The sequence below is a fragment of the Petromyzon marinus genome, chromosome 62 (genome assembly GCF_048934315.1).
Source record: "Petromyzon marinus isolate PM22_M1 ecotype Great Lakes invasive population chromosome 62, UKy_Petmar_22M1.pri1.0, whole genome shotgun sequence".
NCBI classification, from domain to species: Eukaryota; Metazoa; Chordata; class Hyperoartia; order Petromyzontiformes; family Petromyzontidae; genus Petromyzon; species Petromyzon marinus.
In genome coordinates this window covers 605,001-623,224 of record NC_133728.1, presented here as the reverse complement: position 1 = coordinate 623,224, position 18,224 = coordinate 605,001, and the positions used below count along the sequence as shown (strand labels likewise).

Here is an 18,224-nt window from a genome sequence, read left to right as displayed (position 1 = left end):
ACACTCACTCACCCTCACTCCACCTCACTCTCACCCTCACTTACCCTCACTCACCTCACTCACCCTCACTCACCCCTCACACCACCCTCACTCTCCCCTCACCTCACTCACCCCTACTCACCACACTCACCCTCACCCTCACTCACCTCACCCTCACTCACCCTCATCACCTCACCTCACTCACCTCACATCCCTCCCACCCTCACCCCTCACCCTCACTCACCCTCACTCACCCTCACTCACCCTCACACTCACCATCACCCTCACCTCACTACCTCACTCACACTCACCCTCACTCACACTCACTCACCCTCACCTCACTCACCTCACCCTCACTCCTCACACTCCTCACTCACCACTCACACTCACCTCACTCACCCTCACTCACACTCACCCTCACTCACTCACTCACCCTCACCCTCACCCCTCACACTCACATCACTCACACTCACCCTCACTCACACTCACCCTCACTCACACTCACCCTCACTCACACTCACTCACCCTCACCCTCACTCACCCTCACCCTCACACTCACCCTCACTCACCCCTCACACTCACCCTCACTCACCCTCACACTCACCACTCACCCTCACACCCACACTCACCCTCACCCTCACTCACACTCACCCTCACTCTCACCCTCACCCTCACACTCACCCTCACTCACCCTCACTCACCTCACTCACCCTCACCCTCACTCACCCTCACACTCACCATCACTCACACTCACCCTCACTCACACTCACCCTCACTCACACTCACTCACCTCACCCTCACTCCTCACACTCACCCTCACACTCACTCACCCTCACTCACACACTCACCCTCACACTCACCCTCACTCACCCTCACTCACCCTCACTCTGACACTCACCCTCACTCACCCTCACACTCACCCTCACTCACCCTCACTCTGACACTCACCCTCACTCACCCTCACACTCACTCACACTCACCCTCACTCACCCTCACACTCACCCTCACACTCACCCTCACACTCACTCACCCTCACACTCACTCACACACTCACACTCACCCTCACACTCACCCTCACTCACCCTCACTCACCCTCACTCTGACACTCACCCTCACTCACCTCACTCACCCTCACTCTGACACTCACCCTCTCCACTCACACTCACCCTGACCTCACTCTCACCCTCACACTCACCCTCACCACACTCACCCTCACTCCACTCACCCTCACTCACCCTCACACTCACCCTCCCACCCACACACTCACCCTCACTTCACCCTCACCCTCACCCTCACTCACACTCACCTGCACTCACCCTCACTCCACTCACACCTCACCCTCACCCTCACCCTCACACTCACCCTCACACTCACTCACCCTCACACTCACCCTCCACCACTCACCCCTCACACTCACCTCACCCTCACCCTCACCCTCACACACCCTCACCCTCACCTCACCCTCACACTCCCTCACCTCACCCTCACTCACCCCTCACTCTGACACTCACTCTCACTTTCACACTCACCCTCACTCACCCTCACACTCACCCTCACTCACCCTCACCCTCACTCACACTCACCCTCACTCACCCTCACTCACCCTCACTCACCCTCACCCTCACTCACCCTCACACTCACCATCACTCACACTCACCCTCACTCACACTCACCCTCACTCACACCTCACTCACCCTCACCCTCACTCACCCTCACACTCACCATCACTCACTCACCCTCACTCACACTCACCCTCACTCACACTCACTCACCCTCACCCTCCACTCACTCACCCTCACTCACACACTCACCCTCACCCTCACTCACCCTCACTCACCCTCACTCTGACACTCACCCTCACTCACCCTCACACTCACCCTCACTCACCCTCACTCTGACACTCACCCTCACTCACCCTCACACTCACTCACACTCACCCTCACTCACCCTCACACTCACCCTCACACTCACTCACCCCTCACACTCACTCACAACACACACACACTCACCCCTCAACCTCACCCTCACTCACCCTCACTCACCCTCACTCTGACACTCACCCTCACTCACCCTCACTCACCCTCACTCTGACACTCACCCTCACTCACCCTCACACTCACCCTCACTCACCCTCACTCACCCTCACACTCACCCTCACACTCACTCACCCTTACACTCACCCTCACACTCACTCACACTCACTCACCCTCACTCACCCTCACACTCACCCTCACTCACCCCTCACCCTCACTCACCCTCACCCTCACACTCACCCTCACACTCACTCACCCTCACTCTGACCCTCACTCACACTCACTCACTCACACTCACCCCTCACTCTGACCCTCACTCACCCTCACCCTCACTCACCCTCACACTCACCATCACTCACACTCACCCTCACTCACACTCACCCTCACTCACACTCACTCACCCTCACCCTCACTCACCCTCACCCTCACACTCACCCTCACACTCACCCTCACACTCACTCACCCCTCACTCTGACACTCACTCTCACTTTCACACTCACCCTCACTCACCCTCACACTCACCCTCACTTCACCCTCACTCACCCTCACTCACCCTCACCCTCACTCACCCTCACACTCACCCCTCACTCACACTCACCTCACTCACACTCACTCACCCTCACTCACACTCACACCCTCACTCACACTCACCCTCACTCACCCTCACACTCACCCTCACACTCACTCACCCTCACACTCACTCACCCTTACACTCACCCTCACACCTCCACTCACCCTCACTCACCCTCACACTCACCCTCACTCACCCTCACCCTCACTCACCCTCACACTCACCCTCACACTCACCCTCACTCTGACACTCACTCTCACCTTCACACTCACCCTCACTCACCCTCACTCTGACCCTCACCCTCACTCACCCTCACTCACACTCACTCACCCTCACCCTCACACCCTCACTCTGACCCTCACACCCTCACACTCACACTCTGACCCTCACCCTCTGACCCTGACCCTGACCCCCCCCCAGACCTGCACGTGCTGCTGCTGGAGGACCTCGTGGTGCTGCTGCAGCGGCAGGAGGAGAAGTTGGTGCTGCGCTGCCACAGCCAGCAGCTTGGGGGCGCCTCTGACACGAGGCAGATCTACAGCCCCATCGTGAAGCTGGGCACCGTGCTCCTGCGTGAGGTGGCACGAGGTGGGCACGGCGGGGGGGGGGGCACGGGGGGGGGCACGGGGGGGGCACGGGGGGGCACGGGGGAGGGCACGGGGGGAGGCACGGGGGAGGGCACGCTGAGCCGTGGGGTCACGAGGTGTGTCTGTGCGTGTGTCTGTACGTGTGTCTCTGCGTGCGTGTGCGTGCGTGTGTCTGGACGTGCGTGTGTCTGTGCGTGTCTGTGAGTGTGTGTCTGGACGTGCGTGTGTCTCTGCGTGCGTGTGCGTGCGTGTGTCTGGACGTGCGTGTGTCTGTGCGTGTGTCTGTGAGTGTGTGTCTGGACGTGCGTGTGTCTGTGCGTGTGTCTGTGAGTGTGTGTCTGGACGTGCGTGTGTCTGTGTGTGTGTCTGTGCGTGTGTCGGTGAGTGTGTGTCTGTGCGTGCGTGTGTCTATACGTGCGTGCGTGTGTCCGTGCGTGTGTCTGTACGTGCGTGTGTCTGTGCGTGTGTCTGTGAGTGTGTGTGTCTGTACGTGCGTGTGTCTGTGCGTGTGTCTGTGAGTGTGTGTGTCTGTACGTGCGTGTGTCTGTGCGTGTGTCTGTGAGTGTGTGTGTCTGTACGTGCGTGTGTCTGTGCGTGCGTGTGTCTGTGCGTGCGTGTCTGTGCGTGCGTGTGTCTGTGCGTGCGTGTGTCTGTGCGTGCGTGTGTCTGTGCGTGCGTGTGTCTAGACAAGCACGCGTTCTTCATGATCAGCACGTCCCAGCTGGGTCCCCAGATCTACGAGCTGGTGGCCGTGAGCGTGTCGGAGCGCCGCGCCTGGTGGCAGCGGCTGAGCGACGCCGTCGCCGCCACGCGCAAGAAGAGCACCGTCCTGCTGGGCATCGCTCACAAGGAGGGCGACGGGCCCACCTCGCCCTGCCCCCCCGAGTACACGCGCACGCACACACGCAACGTACACACGCAACGTACACACGCACTCGCAATGTACACACACATGCAACTTACACGCGCATGTACACACGCAACATACACGCGCACTCGCAACGTACACGCATACACGCACGTACACACGTACACGCAACGCACACACACAACGTACACGCATACACGCATACACGCATACACGCAACGTACACACGCAACATACACGCGCACTCGCAACGTACACGCATACACGCACGTACACAGGTACACACACGCACGCACACACGTACACGCACGTACACGCACACACGCAACGTACACGCATACACACATGCAACGTACACACGCAACGTACACACGCAACGTACACGCATACATACACGTACACGCACACATGCAACGTACACGCATACACGCACGTACACACGTACACGCAACGTACACACGCAACGCACACCCACTCGCAACGTGCACGCATACACGCAACGTACACGCGTACACACACGCACGCACACACGTACACGCACGTACATGCACACACGCAACGTACACGCATACACACATGCAACGTACACACGCAACGTACACGCATACATACACGTACACGCACACATGCAACGTACACGCATACATACACGTACACGCACACATGCAACGTACACGCATACACACACGTACACGCATACACACACGTACACGCGTACCCGCGCACACGCAACGTACACGCATACACACACGTACACGCATACACACACAGCTTACACGCATACACACACGTACACGCGCACACGCAACGTACATGCATACACACACGTACGTGCGCACACAGGCGTTTATGAGTGTGTGTGTGAGTGTGTGTGAGTGTGTGAGTGAGTGTGTGAGTGTGTGAGTGTGTGAGTGAGTGTGTGAGTGTGTGTGTGAGTGTGTGTGAGTGTGTGAGTGAGTGTGTGAGTGTGAGAGTTGTTGCTGAGTGTGTGTGAGTGTGTGTGTGTGAGTGTGTGTGTGAGTGTGTGTGTGAGTGTGTGTGTGAGTGTCTGCGGTGCCGGACGGACAACTCTGTCGTGCACAGTGCTGTGGGGGGAGGGCCAATTCCGATTGGCTCCTCCCCTCATGGCGTCTGTGTCCACCACAGTGGCTAAACGGGGGCTCTGGACGGGTGCGAGGGGCTGGTAAGCCCTCCACCTTCAATTAATTACCACTAAACCACGAGTTAAACTGAAATATGTAACGAATAAGCTTGTGCCGGAGGCCCGGGGGGACAGGCGTCTATGAAGTCTCCTGGCCAAATCCCAATTGGCGGAGCCAGGAGAATGAATCTCTACCCTCGGGGCTCCTCCAGAAACAACGAAAAGCCACTACGGATGGCCACGTGGAATGTTCGAACGCTCGCTGCGGAGGAGAGGCTGCCACTCCTCTGTCGGGAGCTGGACCGGTACCGCCTGGATCTCTGTGGCATTCAGGAGGTCCGGTGGACCGGTTCTGGCTCCTGCCACCATGAGGGGTGGACAGTCCTCTACTCGGGGCAGGAGACTGCCAAACAACAGGGTGTGGCTCTTCTTTTGAACAAAAGAATGAAGGGGGCGTGGGAGCGTGGTGGTGAGGTGTGGGAAGCTGTAAGCCCCAGGCTACTTTGGGCTCGCCTTCCCATCAACCGGAGGCGAGGAGTGGTGGTCGTGGTTACTTATGCCCCCACCGAAGACGAACATCCGTGGAGGGATGCAGGCAAAGCCGATGAGTCAGATGCCTTCTATGACCTCCTGTCACAGGTGCTGGCTAAAGTGGCACCTCGGGATAGAGTCATCATGTTGGGTGACTTCAATGCCCGAGTTGGTCATGATACTGGCACCTGGTCTGGAGTGATTGGAGGACATGGGCCAGATCAGCTCAATAACAACGGTAGGAGGCTGCTAGATTTTTGTGCAGCCCATGGGCTTGTAATTACCAACACGCTGTTCCGGCATCGGCGCATCCACACAACATCATGGATGCATGCCGGGTCCAAGCAAGAACATCTGCTGGACTACATAGTGACGGACCAGCGGATGCGAGCCCATATCCTTGACACCAGGACCTACCCGTGGAGCTGATCTACCCTCTGACCATCGACTAGTCATCTGTAAGATGCGCCTGCCATTCTTCCACTCCGGTGGTGGGTGTACATCCAGGATGCCATTCCAACCTAAAGTGGTCTGGTCTCAGTTATCTGATGAAAGTTGCAAGCGAGAATTTCATCATCGCTTGCGGCTGGGATTGGCATCGTCCCCCACTCCTGATGTCGAAGGTAAATGGGCGAGGTTTAGGACTGTGACTCATGCAGCTGCAATGGCTGCTTTGAGTATGCGGTCCAGACCTCCCCAGAGACCCTGGCTGACAGAGGAGGTGTTCAGGATGGTTGAGAAAAAGCGACAGGCCCACTATCATCGGCTACAGAATCCCACGTCAGAGAATGAGGAGGCTTACCACAGCCTTTGCTCGGAGGTTCGGAGAGCCGTGAGGCGCTGCCAGGATGGGTGATGGTCGCGGGTTGCTGAGGAGATGGAGTCTGCCTCAGTGGCCCGCGATCACAAATCTCTATTTAACTCCATCAAAAAAGTAACCTGCAGCGCCACACCTATTACCATCATTAGGGGAAAAAACGGTGATCCAATCTCCGACCCCCAGGAACAGGTTTGCAGATTTGCTGAGCATTTCTGTGAGGTCCTGGGGGAGGGAAAATCCCTCAGCCAGGAAAACATCGTGGCACAAAGTGAGGATGACCCTGCTGAGGCTGCGGTGCCTCAAATATTGGAAGAAGTCACCCCCAGTGAGTGGCTGGCTGAAGTGCCATCTGTTGAGGAAGTACTGAAGGCGATCCGGAGTCTGAGACCAGGAAAGGCAGCGGGCAGACATGATCTCCCAAATGAAATGCTGAGGGAGGGTGGCATTTGTGCACAGACTGCCCTAAATTACATCATAACAACAGTCTGGACCACTGGACGGGTTCCGCAGGATTGGAAGGATGCCCTGGTGGTCCCCCTCTTTAAGAAGGGAGACCGCACAGACTGTAACAACTACAGGAGCATCTCACTCAGTGTGCCGGGAAAGGTCCTGGCAAGGATTATTCAACATCGCCTTGCCAGGCACGCTGAGGAGAGGCTTGCAGAGCCCCAATGCGGTTTCAGGAAAGGGCGGTCCTGCACAGATGCCATACTTTCTGTCCGTCTGCTACAGCAGAGGTGTAGGGAATTCCAACAAGACCTACATCTCTGCTTTATTGACCTGGTCAAGGCCTCTGATACCATCAGTAGGCCTGGGCTCTGGGTTGTTCTTCGTGCTTTTGGAGTACCTGACCCTCTGCTCACGATCATTAAAGACCTTCATGATGGTGAGCGGGCCCGGATAAAACTACGTGGCCGGGAGTCAGAGCCATTCCCTGTACACCTTGGGGTGCGACAGGGATGTCCTTTGGCTCCCACATTATTTTACATCTATTTTGACCACGTAGTTCGTGAAGCCTTCAATACCTGTACCGGGGGAATCTCCATTTGGTACAGATATAATGGGAGGCTGATCGATGCCCGGGTGCAGTCAAGGGATGGCTCCCTATTGCTCAACCACGTTATGTATGCTGATGATTTGGTAATAGCTGCTCATTCAGAGGAGGAGTTGGGGACGCTGCTGCTGAGACTGGAGCGTGCCACTTAGAGGTGGGGCCTTACCATCAGCTCCACCAAAACTAAGCACCTGCCTGGGTATTTTGTACCATCGGACACTCCACCCCCACAACTCCAAATCGGTGATGGGGCAGTTGTGGAGAGAGTGGAGAGTTTCCCATACCTGGGCAGTGTGCTTATGACCGGCTCCAGTTTAACAGCAGAGGTCTCACTCCGAATCAGTCGAGCGGCAATATCTTTTCATCGGTTGCGTAACGCTGTGTGGAAGCTACTTGGTCTGTCGCTCCGCACTAAGCTTCAGGTCTTCTCGGCCACCGTCATTCCCTCCTTTCTCTACGCTTGCGAAACGTGGACCCCCCTAATGGAACATCTTCGCCGGTTAGAAACATTTAGGCTGGCCTGCCTACGATCCATCCTGGGTTTAACCAGACTGGATTGTGTGAGGAGCTCACAAATCCTTGAAACATCTGGGCAAGGTCCCATCGGTGAGCTCCTCCGGCGGGGAAGGCTGTGATGGCTGGGTCATGTAGCCCGCATGCCCAGCCACCGCATGCCGAAACAGCTTTTGTTTGGCCGGATTGAGGGGGCTAAGCGGGCGCGGCACGGGCTAGAGAAGAGATGGAGTGATGTGGTACAGGAGGACGTGGAGCTGAGTGGACTTGCCGATGACTGGTACCAGCGGTGTCAAGATCGGCCTCTGTGGAGGAGGCTCGTGAAGGATGCTACTGGGCAGTTGGAGGCAGTCGCCCTCCAACAACAACGGAGGGCGGAGGAGCGACGCTCACAACAGCGAGCGGAGCGCCGGGTGGCTAAAGCACAGCAGGTTGGCACAGTAGGGGGCACAGGTGGTGCATCAGCCAGTCATCTCAGTCAGTCGACCCGTGGCACCTGGGTCTGCCCCGTGACCTCCTGCCAGCGGGCGTTCGACACTTCACATGGCCTCAGGGTGCACATAGCCTGGCACAAGCGTCGTGGTGACGTCACCGCCACTTAGTGGCGAATGGCGGTTGTTGTTGTTGTTGTGAGTGAGAGTGTGAGTGTGTGAGTGAGTGTGTGAGTGTGTGAGTGAGTGAGTGTGAGTGAATGTGAGTGTGTGTGTGAGTGTGTGTGAGTGTGTGAGTGTGAGTGAATGTGAGTGTGTGAGTGTGAGTGAGTGAGTGTGTGTGTGAGTGAGTGTGTGTGAGTGAGTGTGTGTGAGTGAGTGTGTGTGTGTGAGTGAATGTGAGTGAATGTGAGTGAATGTGAGTGTGTGTGTGAGTGTGAGTGAGTGAGTGTGTGAGTGTGTGTGAGTGTGTGAGTGAGTGTGTGAGTGTGTGATAGTGTGAGTGAGTGAATGTGAGTGAGTGTGTGTGTGTGAGTGAATGTGTGAGTGAGTGAGTGTGTGAGTGAGTGTATGAGTGAGTGTGAGTGAATGTGAGTGTGTGTGTGAGTGTGTGAGTGTGTGAGTGTGTGTTAGTGTTAGTGTGAGTGAGTGAATGTGAGTGTGTGTTAGTGTGAGTGTGAGTGAGTGTGAGTGTGTGAGTATGATTGAGTGTGAGTGAATGTGAGTGTGTGTGTGAGTGTGTGTGAGTGTGTGTTAGTGTTAGTGTGAGTGAGTGAATGTGAGTGTGTGTTAGTGTGAGTGAGTGTGTGTTAGTGTGTGTGAGTGAATGTGAGTGTGTGAGTGAGTGTGAGTGAATGTGAGTGTGTGTGTGAGTGTGTAAGTGAGTGTGTGTGAGTGAATGTGAGTGAGTGTGTGAGTGAGTGAGTGAATGTGAGTGAGTGTGTGTGTGAGTGTGTGTTAGTGTGTGTGAATGTGAGTGTGTGAGTGTGTGAGTGAGTGAGTGTGAGTGTGTTAGTGTGAGTGTGTGTGTGTGAGTGAGTGAATGTGAGTGTGTGTGTGAGTGAATGTGAGTGAATGTGAGTGTGTGTGAGTGTGAGTGAGTGAATGTGAGTGTGTGTGTGTGAGAGTTGTTGCTGGCGTTGTGCTCTCTGCTGGCTGTTTCCGCAGCGCCCACAAGGAGGGGCCGGCGGCAGTGGGGGGCGACTCGGAGGAGGTGGCCACGGTGGGGGGAGTGGGGGGCGACTCGGAGGAGGTGGCCGCGGTGGGGGGAGTGGGGGGCGACGTGGAGGAGGACGAGGAGGCCGCCCCCCCCCACGCCGACGAGCGTGCCGGGGGGCTCTCCCCCCACGCGGACGACGCCCCCCCGGGGAGTTCCCCGGGGCCGCTCTCTCCGGACTCCGCGGCCTCCCCGTCTCCGCCGCCACGGCGGTGGGCGCCCGTCGTGGACGGGGCGGGAGAGGAGGGCCTGGCCGGCCCCGCCGTGGAGGCCGGTGAGGACGCGCCGCTGCCACGGGTGCCCCCCGGGTAGCCCCCCCCTCCCCCCCCCCGGTGCTCGCCCCGCGGCCTCGGTCGCCCCCCTCTCTGGCAACCAAACAGCCGCGTCGAGATGTCCAGACACCAAACTGGGACCTCTGCGATTAACCTTGCCTGCTCGGCTCGCTGGGCCCGGTCCCCCGCTGGGCCCGGTCCCCCGCTGGGCCCGGTCCCCCGCTGGGCCCAGTCCCACGCCCAGCCCAGTCCCACGCCCGTCTCTGGTGTGGGGACCAATCAGTCTCAAGGACAATGCGTATGCTCGCAGAGTATCGTCTTCATTCGAAGCTTTCGTGACTGCGGGAATCCACACTCTTTTGGTTCTTTGGCTAAAGTCAGATGACGATTGCTCGCGTTGCCATCGGAACGTCGCGATCTTTTATTATTCTTTCTACCTACGTCACTTTAGCGAAAGAACCACCGGCTCTCGGAGGGTGTTTGTGCTTTGCATTCTGACCACAAGTATTGTGGTTAATGCACAAGTATTGTGGTTAATGCACAACATGCTTCCTTGTCAAAGGTTTCCGTTTGGTGCTCTAACATCTTGGCACGGCTGTTTTGTTGCCAGAAAGGGGAAAACCCGACAGCCATGATTTAATACTGGCAAGGGAGGCCTCATCACGGCGCTTGACGCATGCGGCACTCTGTCGCCAGCGTTGTCGCCAGCGCTGTCGCCAGCGTGCCGCGGGAGGCCTGTCACCAGCGCTGGCCCACACGGGGCGGGGGGCTCTGTCTGCGTGCGCAGTGCTGAGGCTGCGGGAGATGCTGGGCCGCCTGCTGGCCGCGTCGCCCGCGGCGGAGGAGGGAGACGCGGTGGAGCTGCGCATCGACGAGGACGAGGGCAGCGCTCACGGTACCGCTCACGGTACCGCTCCCGTCAGCACCACGCGCCGCTGCCCACCGCCTCGCCCGGTGTGCAGGGGGTCGCAGGGTCGGTCCCGACCCTCACAACGCCTGCTGCTGCTGCTGCGTATTTACGTGTCTCTCTCTCTACCCCCCTCTCTGCCCCCCCTCTCTCTCTGCCCCCTCTCTTCCTACTCCATGTCGCTCTCTCTCGCTCTCTCTTTCTTTATAACTACGACAAGTGCTGCACCTGCACGCAGCCCTTCCCACAGTCAAACGGCCTCCGACGGGTAGCTTAGATCTTCATGCAGAGCTCTCCGTCATCTGCCACCGAGCACACGGCCTCCTCCAGCGCCCACTGCACCTTGAAGGCCGGCACGGCGTGGGTCAGCCACGCATGGCAGAGCTCCAGCCACACCCTGGCTCCGACCGGAGCGCGGAAGATGCCCAGGCTGCTGGCCGGACATTGCCCCTCCAGGGCCACCTTCCTCGCCCTGTATATGGCGAGCTTGGCGTGGCCGAAGAGCACATTGACCAGCCCCTCTCTGTCTCTCTCTCTTTCTCTCTCTGTGCATGCTGGGAAGAGGGTGTGTCTACCCGTGCTCCTGGCGATTACATTACCTGCCAGTGAGGGCCTAGTTTTACGTGTGCATCCTAGCCTCGCCTGACGTTCGTTTTTTGCACTTTCCAGCTACCTCTTTAAATCTCCACTCACCTTCGAGTGCTCATCTTCTTCTCCCCTCCGCCTCTGTGAGCGCCTCCAACAACAACACAGGCTCGTGATGTCTCTCACTTCTGCAGCTCTTCTTCCTCTCATCACACTCGTTTACTCGGCAAGCCTGCGGCCTGCTCACAGCCCTGCACCCACTACCTTTCCTCCCCCCCTCTGCTACATCCTTCCTATTCTTCTGCTTTACTGCAAGCATTAAAATCGCTCCTCTTTCTCACTCCCCTCCTCTCCGCTCTCCCCCCTCTCTCTCAGCACTGCTGCTTCCTTGCCCCCACAGCACCCATCATGCCACGGGACGCTCGTGACAACACCTGCTCACGGCCCCCCCTCTCTCCCGTTGCCACCCTGCGCCCCCCGCCCCGACCCCACTCTTATTTCCCACCCATCTCTTCTTGTCTTGTTCTCTCCTTTCATTCGTGCAGCTAACGACGTTTATTTATTTACATACACTTTATTTATTGATTTACTTACTTACAAATGCCATGCCACGCCGGAGGACCGCCCAACAGGGACTGTGCTGCTTCCCGCCACCTGAGACAAAGGTGGACGACGTGATAGACGCCGCTGCTGGACAGTGCGTGGGGAAGCGGAACGTCGTCGCCGCGACTCCCATGAACCGCGTTGGCTACGTGGTCCTCTTCACCGACGCGGAGATGGCGGCGCGCGTCATCGCCACGGGGCTCACCTTCAGGGGGGAGATATTTGTGCAATGCGCGCCTCTCTCCTCCCCCGCGCGAAAAGTGCTCATCTCCAACGCCCGCCACCTTTCCTCAAAACTGCCGACCTACAACGAGACCTCGAGCGGTTTGGCAAAGTTGTGTCCCGCATCGTCACGCTGCCTGGGCGCACACGGGACCCAGAAATGGCGCACGTCTTGTCGTTTAAGCGACAAACTTTCTTGATTTTAGACGGCAACAACACGGAACTCAACGTGAACTTTAAGTACACTACGCCTACACCGTGTATGTGTCCGCCGCGTTGCCACGCTGTTACGTGTGCGGTGGCCTTTTGGTTTGCCCGTGCAAATTGCACGGGCAAACCAAAAGGAAAAAAACGTGCAACCTGCAACAAACGTCACGCAGCAGGAGCAGCAACAGCGCCAACAGCAGCAACAGCAGCAGCAGACACCACAGCCGCAGCAGTGCCGGCAAAAGCAGCAGCAGCCGCCGCAGCCTTTGCAGCGGCAGCAGCAGCTGCAACAACAGGAGCAGCAGCAGCCACAGCAACAGCCGCAGCAGCAGCCGCAGCAGCCACAGCCACCGCAGACTCAGCAGCAGCAGCAGCAGTCGCAGCTACCGCAACCTCAGCAGCAGCAGCCACCACAGCACGAGTGCCAGCTGCTGCTGCTGCAGTAACAGCAGCCACCACAGCATGAGTACCAGCAGCTGCAGCAGCCACCACTGCACGAGTGCCAGCAGCTGCTGCAGCAGCAGGACGCTGACTCGGGGACCGGTCGCACAAAGCCGCCCACCGACGACGACGACGAAGACGACGGCGAGGGCTTCACCCTCGTCACCTCGCGCAAGCGCAGGGCCAAGCCCGGCCACGGCGGAGGAGGCCACGCGGCCCCTAACCCTAAACACGCGGCCACCGCCGATCACGAGCCCTGCCCAAAAGTCACAGAGCAGGACGAGCAACGCCCCCCAGCAAGCGCCGTCCTAGACGGCGTTGCGGGGAATGAGCACGAAGACAATCTCGACGGCGACCCGTCTGAGGACAACACGGTGGGACGAGGACCGCCAACACCGCCACCGCCGCACGCCGCCTCGGCATCCTCAGAGCGAGAGGAACCACCGGCCGGCGCGGCGCCTGACGGCGTCACGCCGCAGGAAGGCGACGAAGGCCGACTCGCCTCACCCGAGGGGAGAGCAAAAGACCCTCCGCTACCAGAGGGCAGCCACCCTCTTCCCGATGAGGCCCTGCCATCACCGACGGCAAACGAGGTTTCTGTCGAGTCACGGTTTGACGAGCTGGAGGACTCTTGACGACGAGGTGTCGGAGACCGAAGGAGAGGACGACGTGAGTGAGCTCAGCTACTCGCAAGTCAACAGCGAGTGCGATTACTCACCTGGGGACATCCACAGCTTCCTCAGGGAAACTTTCAGGAAGCGTCAAGTCAGGGTCGGGGCCGATTTTCCTGACCTCAACGTTTTCCTCAAAGCATCCCAACAAATTTGCCGCAACAGCAACAGGTTTTGGTTTCTCAACTCAGGAATGCTACTGCCTGAAAGCTTTCATGCGCAAGGCGAAGAAGGAGCTTACTTCTGCCCAGAAGTAACCCAGCCCCCCGCAACTACTGTTAACACTACCACCACCACACAACTACATGATGGCTTCAGCTATTAAGGTTGCCAGTCTGAACTGTAACAGCGCTCGCAGTGACAAGAGGTGGGACCAGATCTGCCGCTTTGTCAGGGAACACAAAGCAGATGTGACTCTCCTCCAGGAAATCTACCTTGACCCAATGTGACTCTCCTCCAGGAAACCTACCTTGACCCAATGTCACTCTCCTCCAGGAAACCCACCTTGGCCAGATGTGACTCTCCTCCAGGAAACTCACCTTGACCCAATGTGACTCTCCTCCAGGAAACTCACCTTGGCCAGATGTGACTCTCCTCCAGGAAATCCCCCTTGACCCAATGTGACTCTCCTCCAGGAAACCTACCTTGACCCAATGTGACTCTCCTCCAGGAAACCTACCTTGACCCAATGTGACTCTCCTCCAGGAAACCCACCTTGACCCAATGTGACTCTCCTCCAGGAAACCCACCTTGACCGAATGTGACTCTCCTCCAGGAAACCTACCTTGACCCAATGTGACTCTCCTCCAGGAAACCTACCTTGACCCAATGTGACTCTCCTCCAGGAAACCTACCTTGACCCAATGTGACTCTCCTCCAGGAAACCCACCTTGACCCAATGTGACTCTCCTCCAGGAAACCCTCCTTGACCCAATGTGACTCTCCTCCAGGAAACCTACCTTGACCCAATGTGACTCTCCTCCAGGAAACCCACCTTGACCCAATGTGACTCTCCTCCAGGAAACCCACCTTGACCCAATGTGACTCTCCTCCAGGAAACCTACCTTGACCCAATGTGACTCTCCTCCAGGAAACCTACCTTGACCCAATGTGACTCTCCTCCAGGAAACCTACCTTGACCCAATGTGACTCTCCTCCAGGAAACCCACCTTGACCCAATGTGACTCTCCTCCAGGAAACCCTCCTTGACCCAATGTGACTCTCCTCCAGGAAACCTACCTTGACCCAATGTGACTCTCCTCCAGGAAACCTACCTTGACCCAATGTGACTCTCCTCCAGGAAACCTACCTTGACCCAATGTGACTCTCCTCCAGGAAACCCACCTTGACCCAATGTGACTCTCCTCCAGGAAACCCACCTTGACCCAATGTGACTCTCCTCCAGGAAACCCACCTTGGCCAGATGTGACTCTCCTCCAGGAAACCCACCTTGACCCAATGTGACTCTCCTCCAGGAAACTCACCTTGGCCAGATGTGACTCTCCTCCAGGAAACCCACCTTGACCCAATGTGACTCTCCTCCAGGAAACTCACCTTGGCCAGATGTGACTCTCCTCCAGGAAACTCACCTCGACGCCACTCTGGAGGCCCAACGCCAGCATTTCCTAGGCGGCCGGGCCTTCTTCAGCCACGCCGAGGACAACCTCGCCGGCGTGGCGATTGTGCTTAGTTCGCAGCTTGCACTAGAGAATGTCTCCTTCAAAGAAATCGTCAAAGGTCACTTGATTTATGTCGAATTCGTCCTGAATAAATCCTGCCTCGGGTGCTATAACGTGTACGCGCCGAGCAAGGCCCCCGAGAGGAAACTCTTCTTCAGCGCGCTGCGGGACGCGCTGGCAACAGACGACATGGACGACGTTGCTCGCCGTCGTGGGGGGAGACTTCAACTGCACCCTCTACCCGGCTCTCGACCGCAACACCGCCGAACCTCACCCTGAGTCCGCACGGCCGCTCGCCGAGCTCGTGCGGAGACTGGATCTGCGTGACGTGTGGCGACTACAGCATCCAGCCCAGCGGCAGTACTCCTGGTGCCGCTGCGGCTCTCAAGGCAGGATAAGCCTTGCCAGGTTCGACCGACCGTACGTCAACGCAAGCGGCGTTAACCTGCTCGGGGACAGTAAAATCGTACCCTCTGGTTTCTCGGATCACCACCTGGTCTCTGTGCTACTGCGAATTCCCAGAGCGGAGCAGCACAGCGCCTACTGGAGACTCAACGTGCAGGTGCTTGATGACACCGACTTCAGAGAAACCTTCAAAGCCTTATGGGCTCAGTGGCTGCCTACCAAAGGCAGCTTCAGCTCCCACCAGCTGTGGTGGGACAACATAAAGGCGCGGGTCAGGGTCCTCTGTCAGCAGTTCACGAGCCAGCACGCCGCCGCCAAGAACGAGGTGGCGCGCCAACTGCAGAACGAGCTGCTGGCGCTAGAGGCAGAGCTGAGCTCACCCCACGGCACACAGCAGGGTGAGATGCTACTGGAGAAGCAGCGGCTTTTCAGGTCCATCACGGACAAGCGGGCACGTCGTGCTTTTGTGTGCAAAAAGATGCAGCACCTGTCGCAGATGGACTCTCTCCCTCTAAGTTTTTCTTCCGGTTAAACAAAGCACCGGCCAACACCAGGAAAATTTCCAGTTTGCGAACTCCAGATGGACAAACAGCAACATCTGAGAGCGAGATCGCCAAGGCCACCAGGGATTTCTACTCGCATCTTTTCGCCGCCGAAACCATACACGACGAGGCTGTCCGGGAGCTACTGGACGGGGGCCCTACCTTAGGAGTCCCCAAGCGGGATCGTCTGGACAGCCCCGTCACCCTGCAGCAGGAGCTCCACACCGCTGTGAAAGGGCTCGCAGCTGGTAAAGCCCCGGGGATTGACGGCCTGCCGGTTGAGTTTTACGCGGCCTTCTGGGATGAGCTTGGCCCTCCGCTACTACAAATGTTGACGGAGAGCCTGCAGAAGGGGGAACTCCCACAGAGCTGCAGGAGAGCGGTGGTCTCGCTGCTACCCAAGAAGGGGGACCTGCGCCTCCTCGTGAACTGGCGACCCGTGTCCCTCTTTGTGCGCCGACTACAAAATCTTCTCCAAGGTGGTGGCAAACCATCTCAAGACAGCGCTGGGTCAGCTGATCCTGCCGGAACAGTCGCATTGCATCCTCGGACGGTGCATATAACGACAACATCGGTATGGCCAGAGACGTAATCTCCCTTGCAGAAGCGCACAACGTGGACTTAGACCTCCTCTTCTTAGATCAGGAGAAGGCCTTCGACAGGGTGAGCCACGAGTACTTGGACAAACTCCTAACGTCGCTCGGCTTCGGCCAGGTCTTCATCTCGCACGTGAGGCTCCTGTACACAGGGCACATCCAACCTCTTGAAGATAAACGGGCGGCTCAGTGCCCCTTTCCCTGTGACGAGAGGGTCAGATGGGGATGCCCCCTCTCGGGGCTGCTGTACCACCCTGTCCATTGAGCCACTGCTACGCCACCTGAGACGAAATCTGACTGGCCTCAAAGTCTCGGGACCCGAGAACGCGGTCATCAAGCTCTCGGCTTATGCAGACGACGACGTGATGCGTCGTTGAGGACGTCGTGCGTGTCGTCCTCAACGACGCGCACGACGCCTCCGTGCTCTGCCAGGCGGTTGCAGCGTACGAGAGGGGGGCCTCCTCCACCAGGGTCAACTGGCCCAAGTGCGAGGCCCCCTCTGTGTTTGGGGTCGCGAGGCGGCGTTCGCTCTGTGCTCCTCCCAGGAGGAGTCGTTTGGCGGGACGACGGAGTCAAGTACCTGGGGGTTTACCTGGGGAAACCACGTGACGTCGTTCTGAACAACTGGACCGAGCCGGCCGACACGATCGAGGCTAAATTACTAACATGGGCACCACGCCTCGCTCCGCAGATGTCATTCAGGGGCCGAGTGCTCGTCGCTAACACCCTGGCAGCGTCCGCGCTGTGGCACAAGACCAAGGCCCTCCAGCCTCCTGCTTGGCTACTCACCAGAGTCGACCGCTCACTCGCGCACTTCGTCTGGCATGGGAAGCACCGGCTCAGGCCGGGCGTTCTCCGCCTGCCGGTGGGCGAGGGCGGCCAGGGTCTGGTGGACGTCGCCGCCACGGGCTTCAGGCTCGTGGCGGTCAGGCGGCCGCTGTACGACCGGGAGGAGCTACCCTGGAAGTCGCCGGCCCTTGCCCTGCTGAGGAATGCAGGGGGGAGGGGGGTGCCTGGGGTACGGTTTGGAGCTCTTCCTGATGGACCTGAGCCTGGTCGACTACACGAGGCTACCAGGTTATCACCGGAGCCTCTTGGACGTGTGGCGGAGCTTCGAGTGGAGCGGAACGCGCACGGCGCCCTACGACCTCGCGCGGTTCCTGAACGAGGCCTTGTTCTGCAACGGCCTCTTCCAGGGGATCAGAGGAGAGAGGACCCGGCTCAACGCCTCACATCAGCAGGGCTGCGGACAGTCTTCCACCTCGTGCAGGCCCACCAGCGCAAGTGGAAGACCGCAGCTGAGATCGCCAACACCGCAGGGCTCCGCTCCACGCTCGCCGGGGAGAAGCC

General features: G+C 58.2%; 1 protein-coding gene across 1 annotated transcript in view; it reads left to right on the top strand.

Moving 5' to 3' along the window:
• Positions 1-18,224, top strand: part of LOC142906241 (rho guanine nucleotide exchange factor 11-like) — a 105,111-nt gene that overhangs the window by 77,010 nt on the left and 9,877 nt on the right. Inside the window, exons 21-24 of the mRNA XM_076053621.1 lie at positions 3,004-3,171; positions 3,857-4,055; positions 9,696-10,018; positions 10,804-10,923. Coding sequence (XP_075909736.1) covers positions 3,004-3,171; positions 3,857-4,055; positions 9,696-10,018; positions 10,804-10,923 — 810 coding nt within the window. The remainder of the gene's footprint in view (positions 1-3,003; positions 3,172-3,856; positions 4,056-9,695; positions 10,019-10,803; positions 10,924-18,224) is intronic.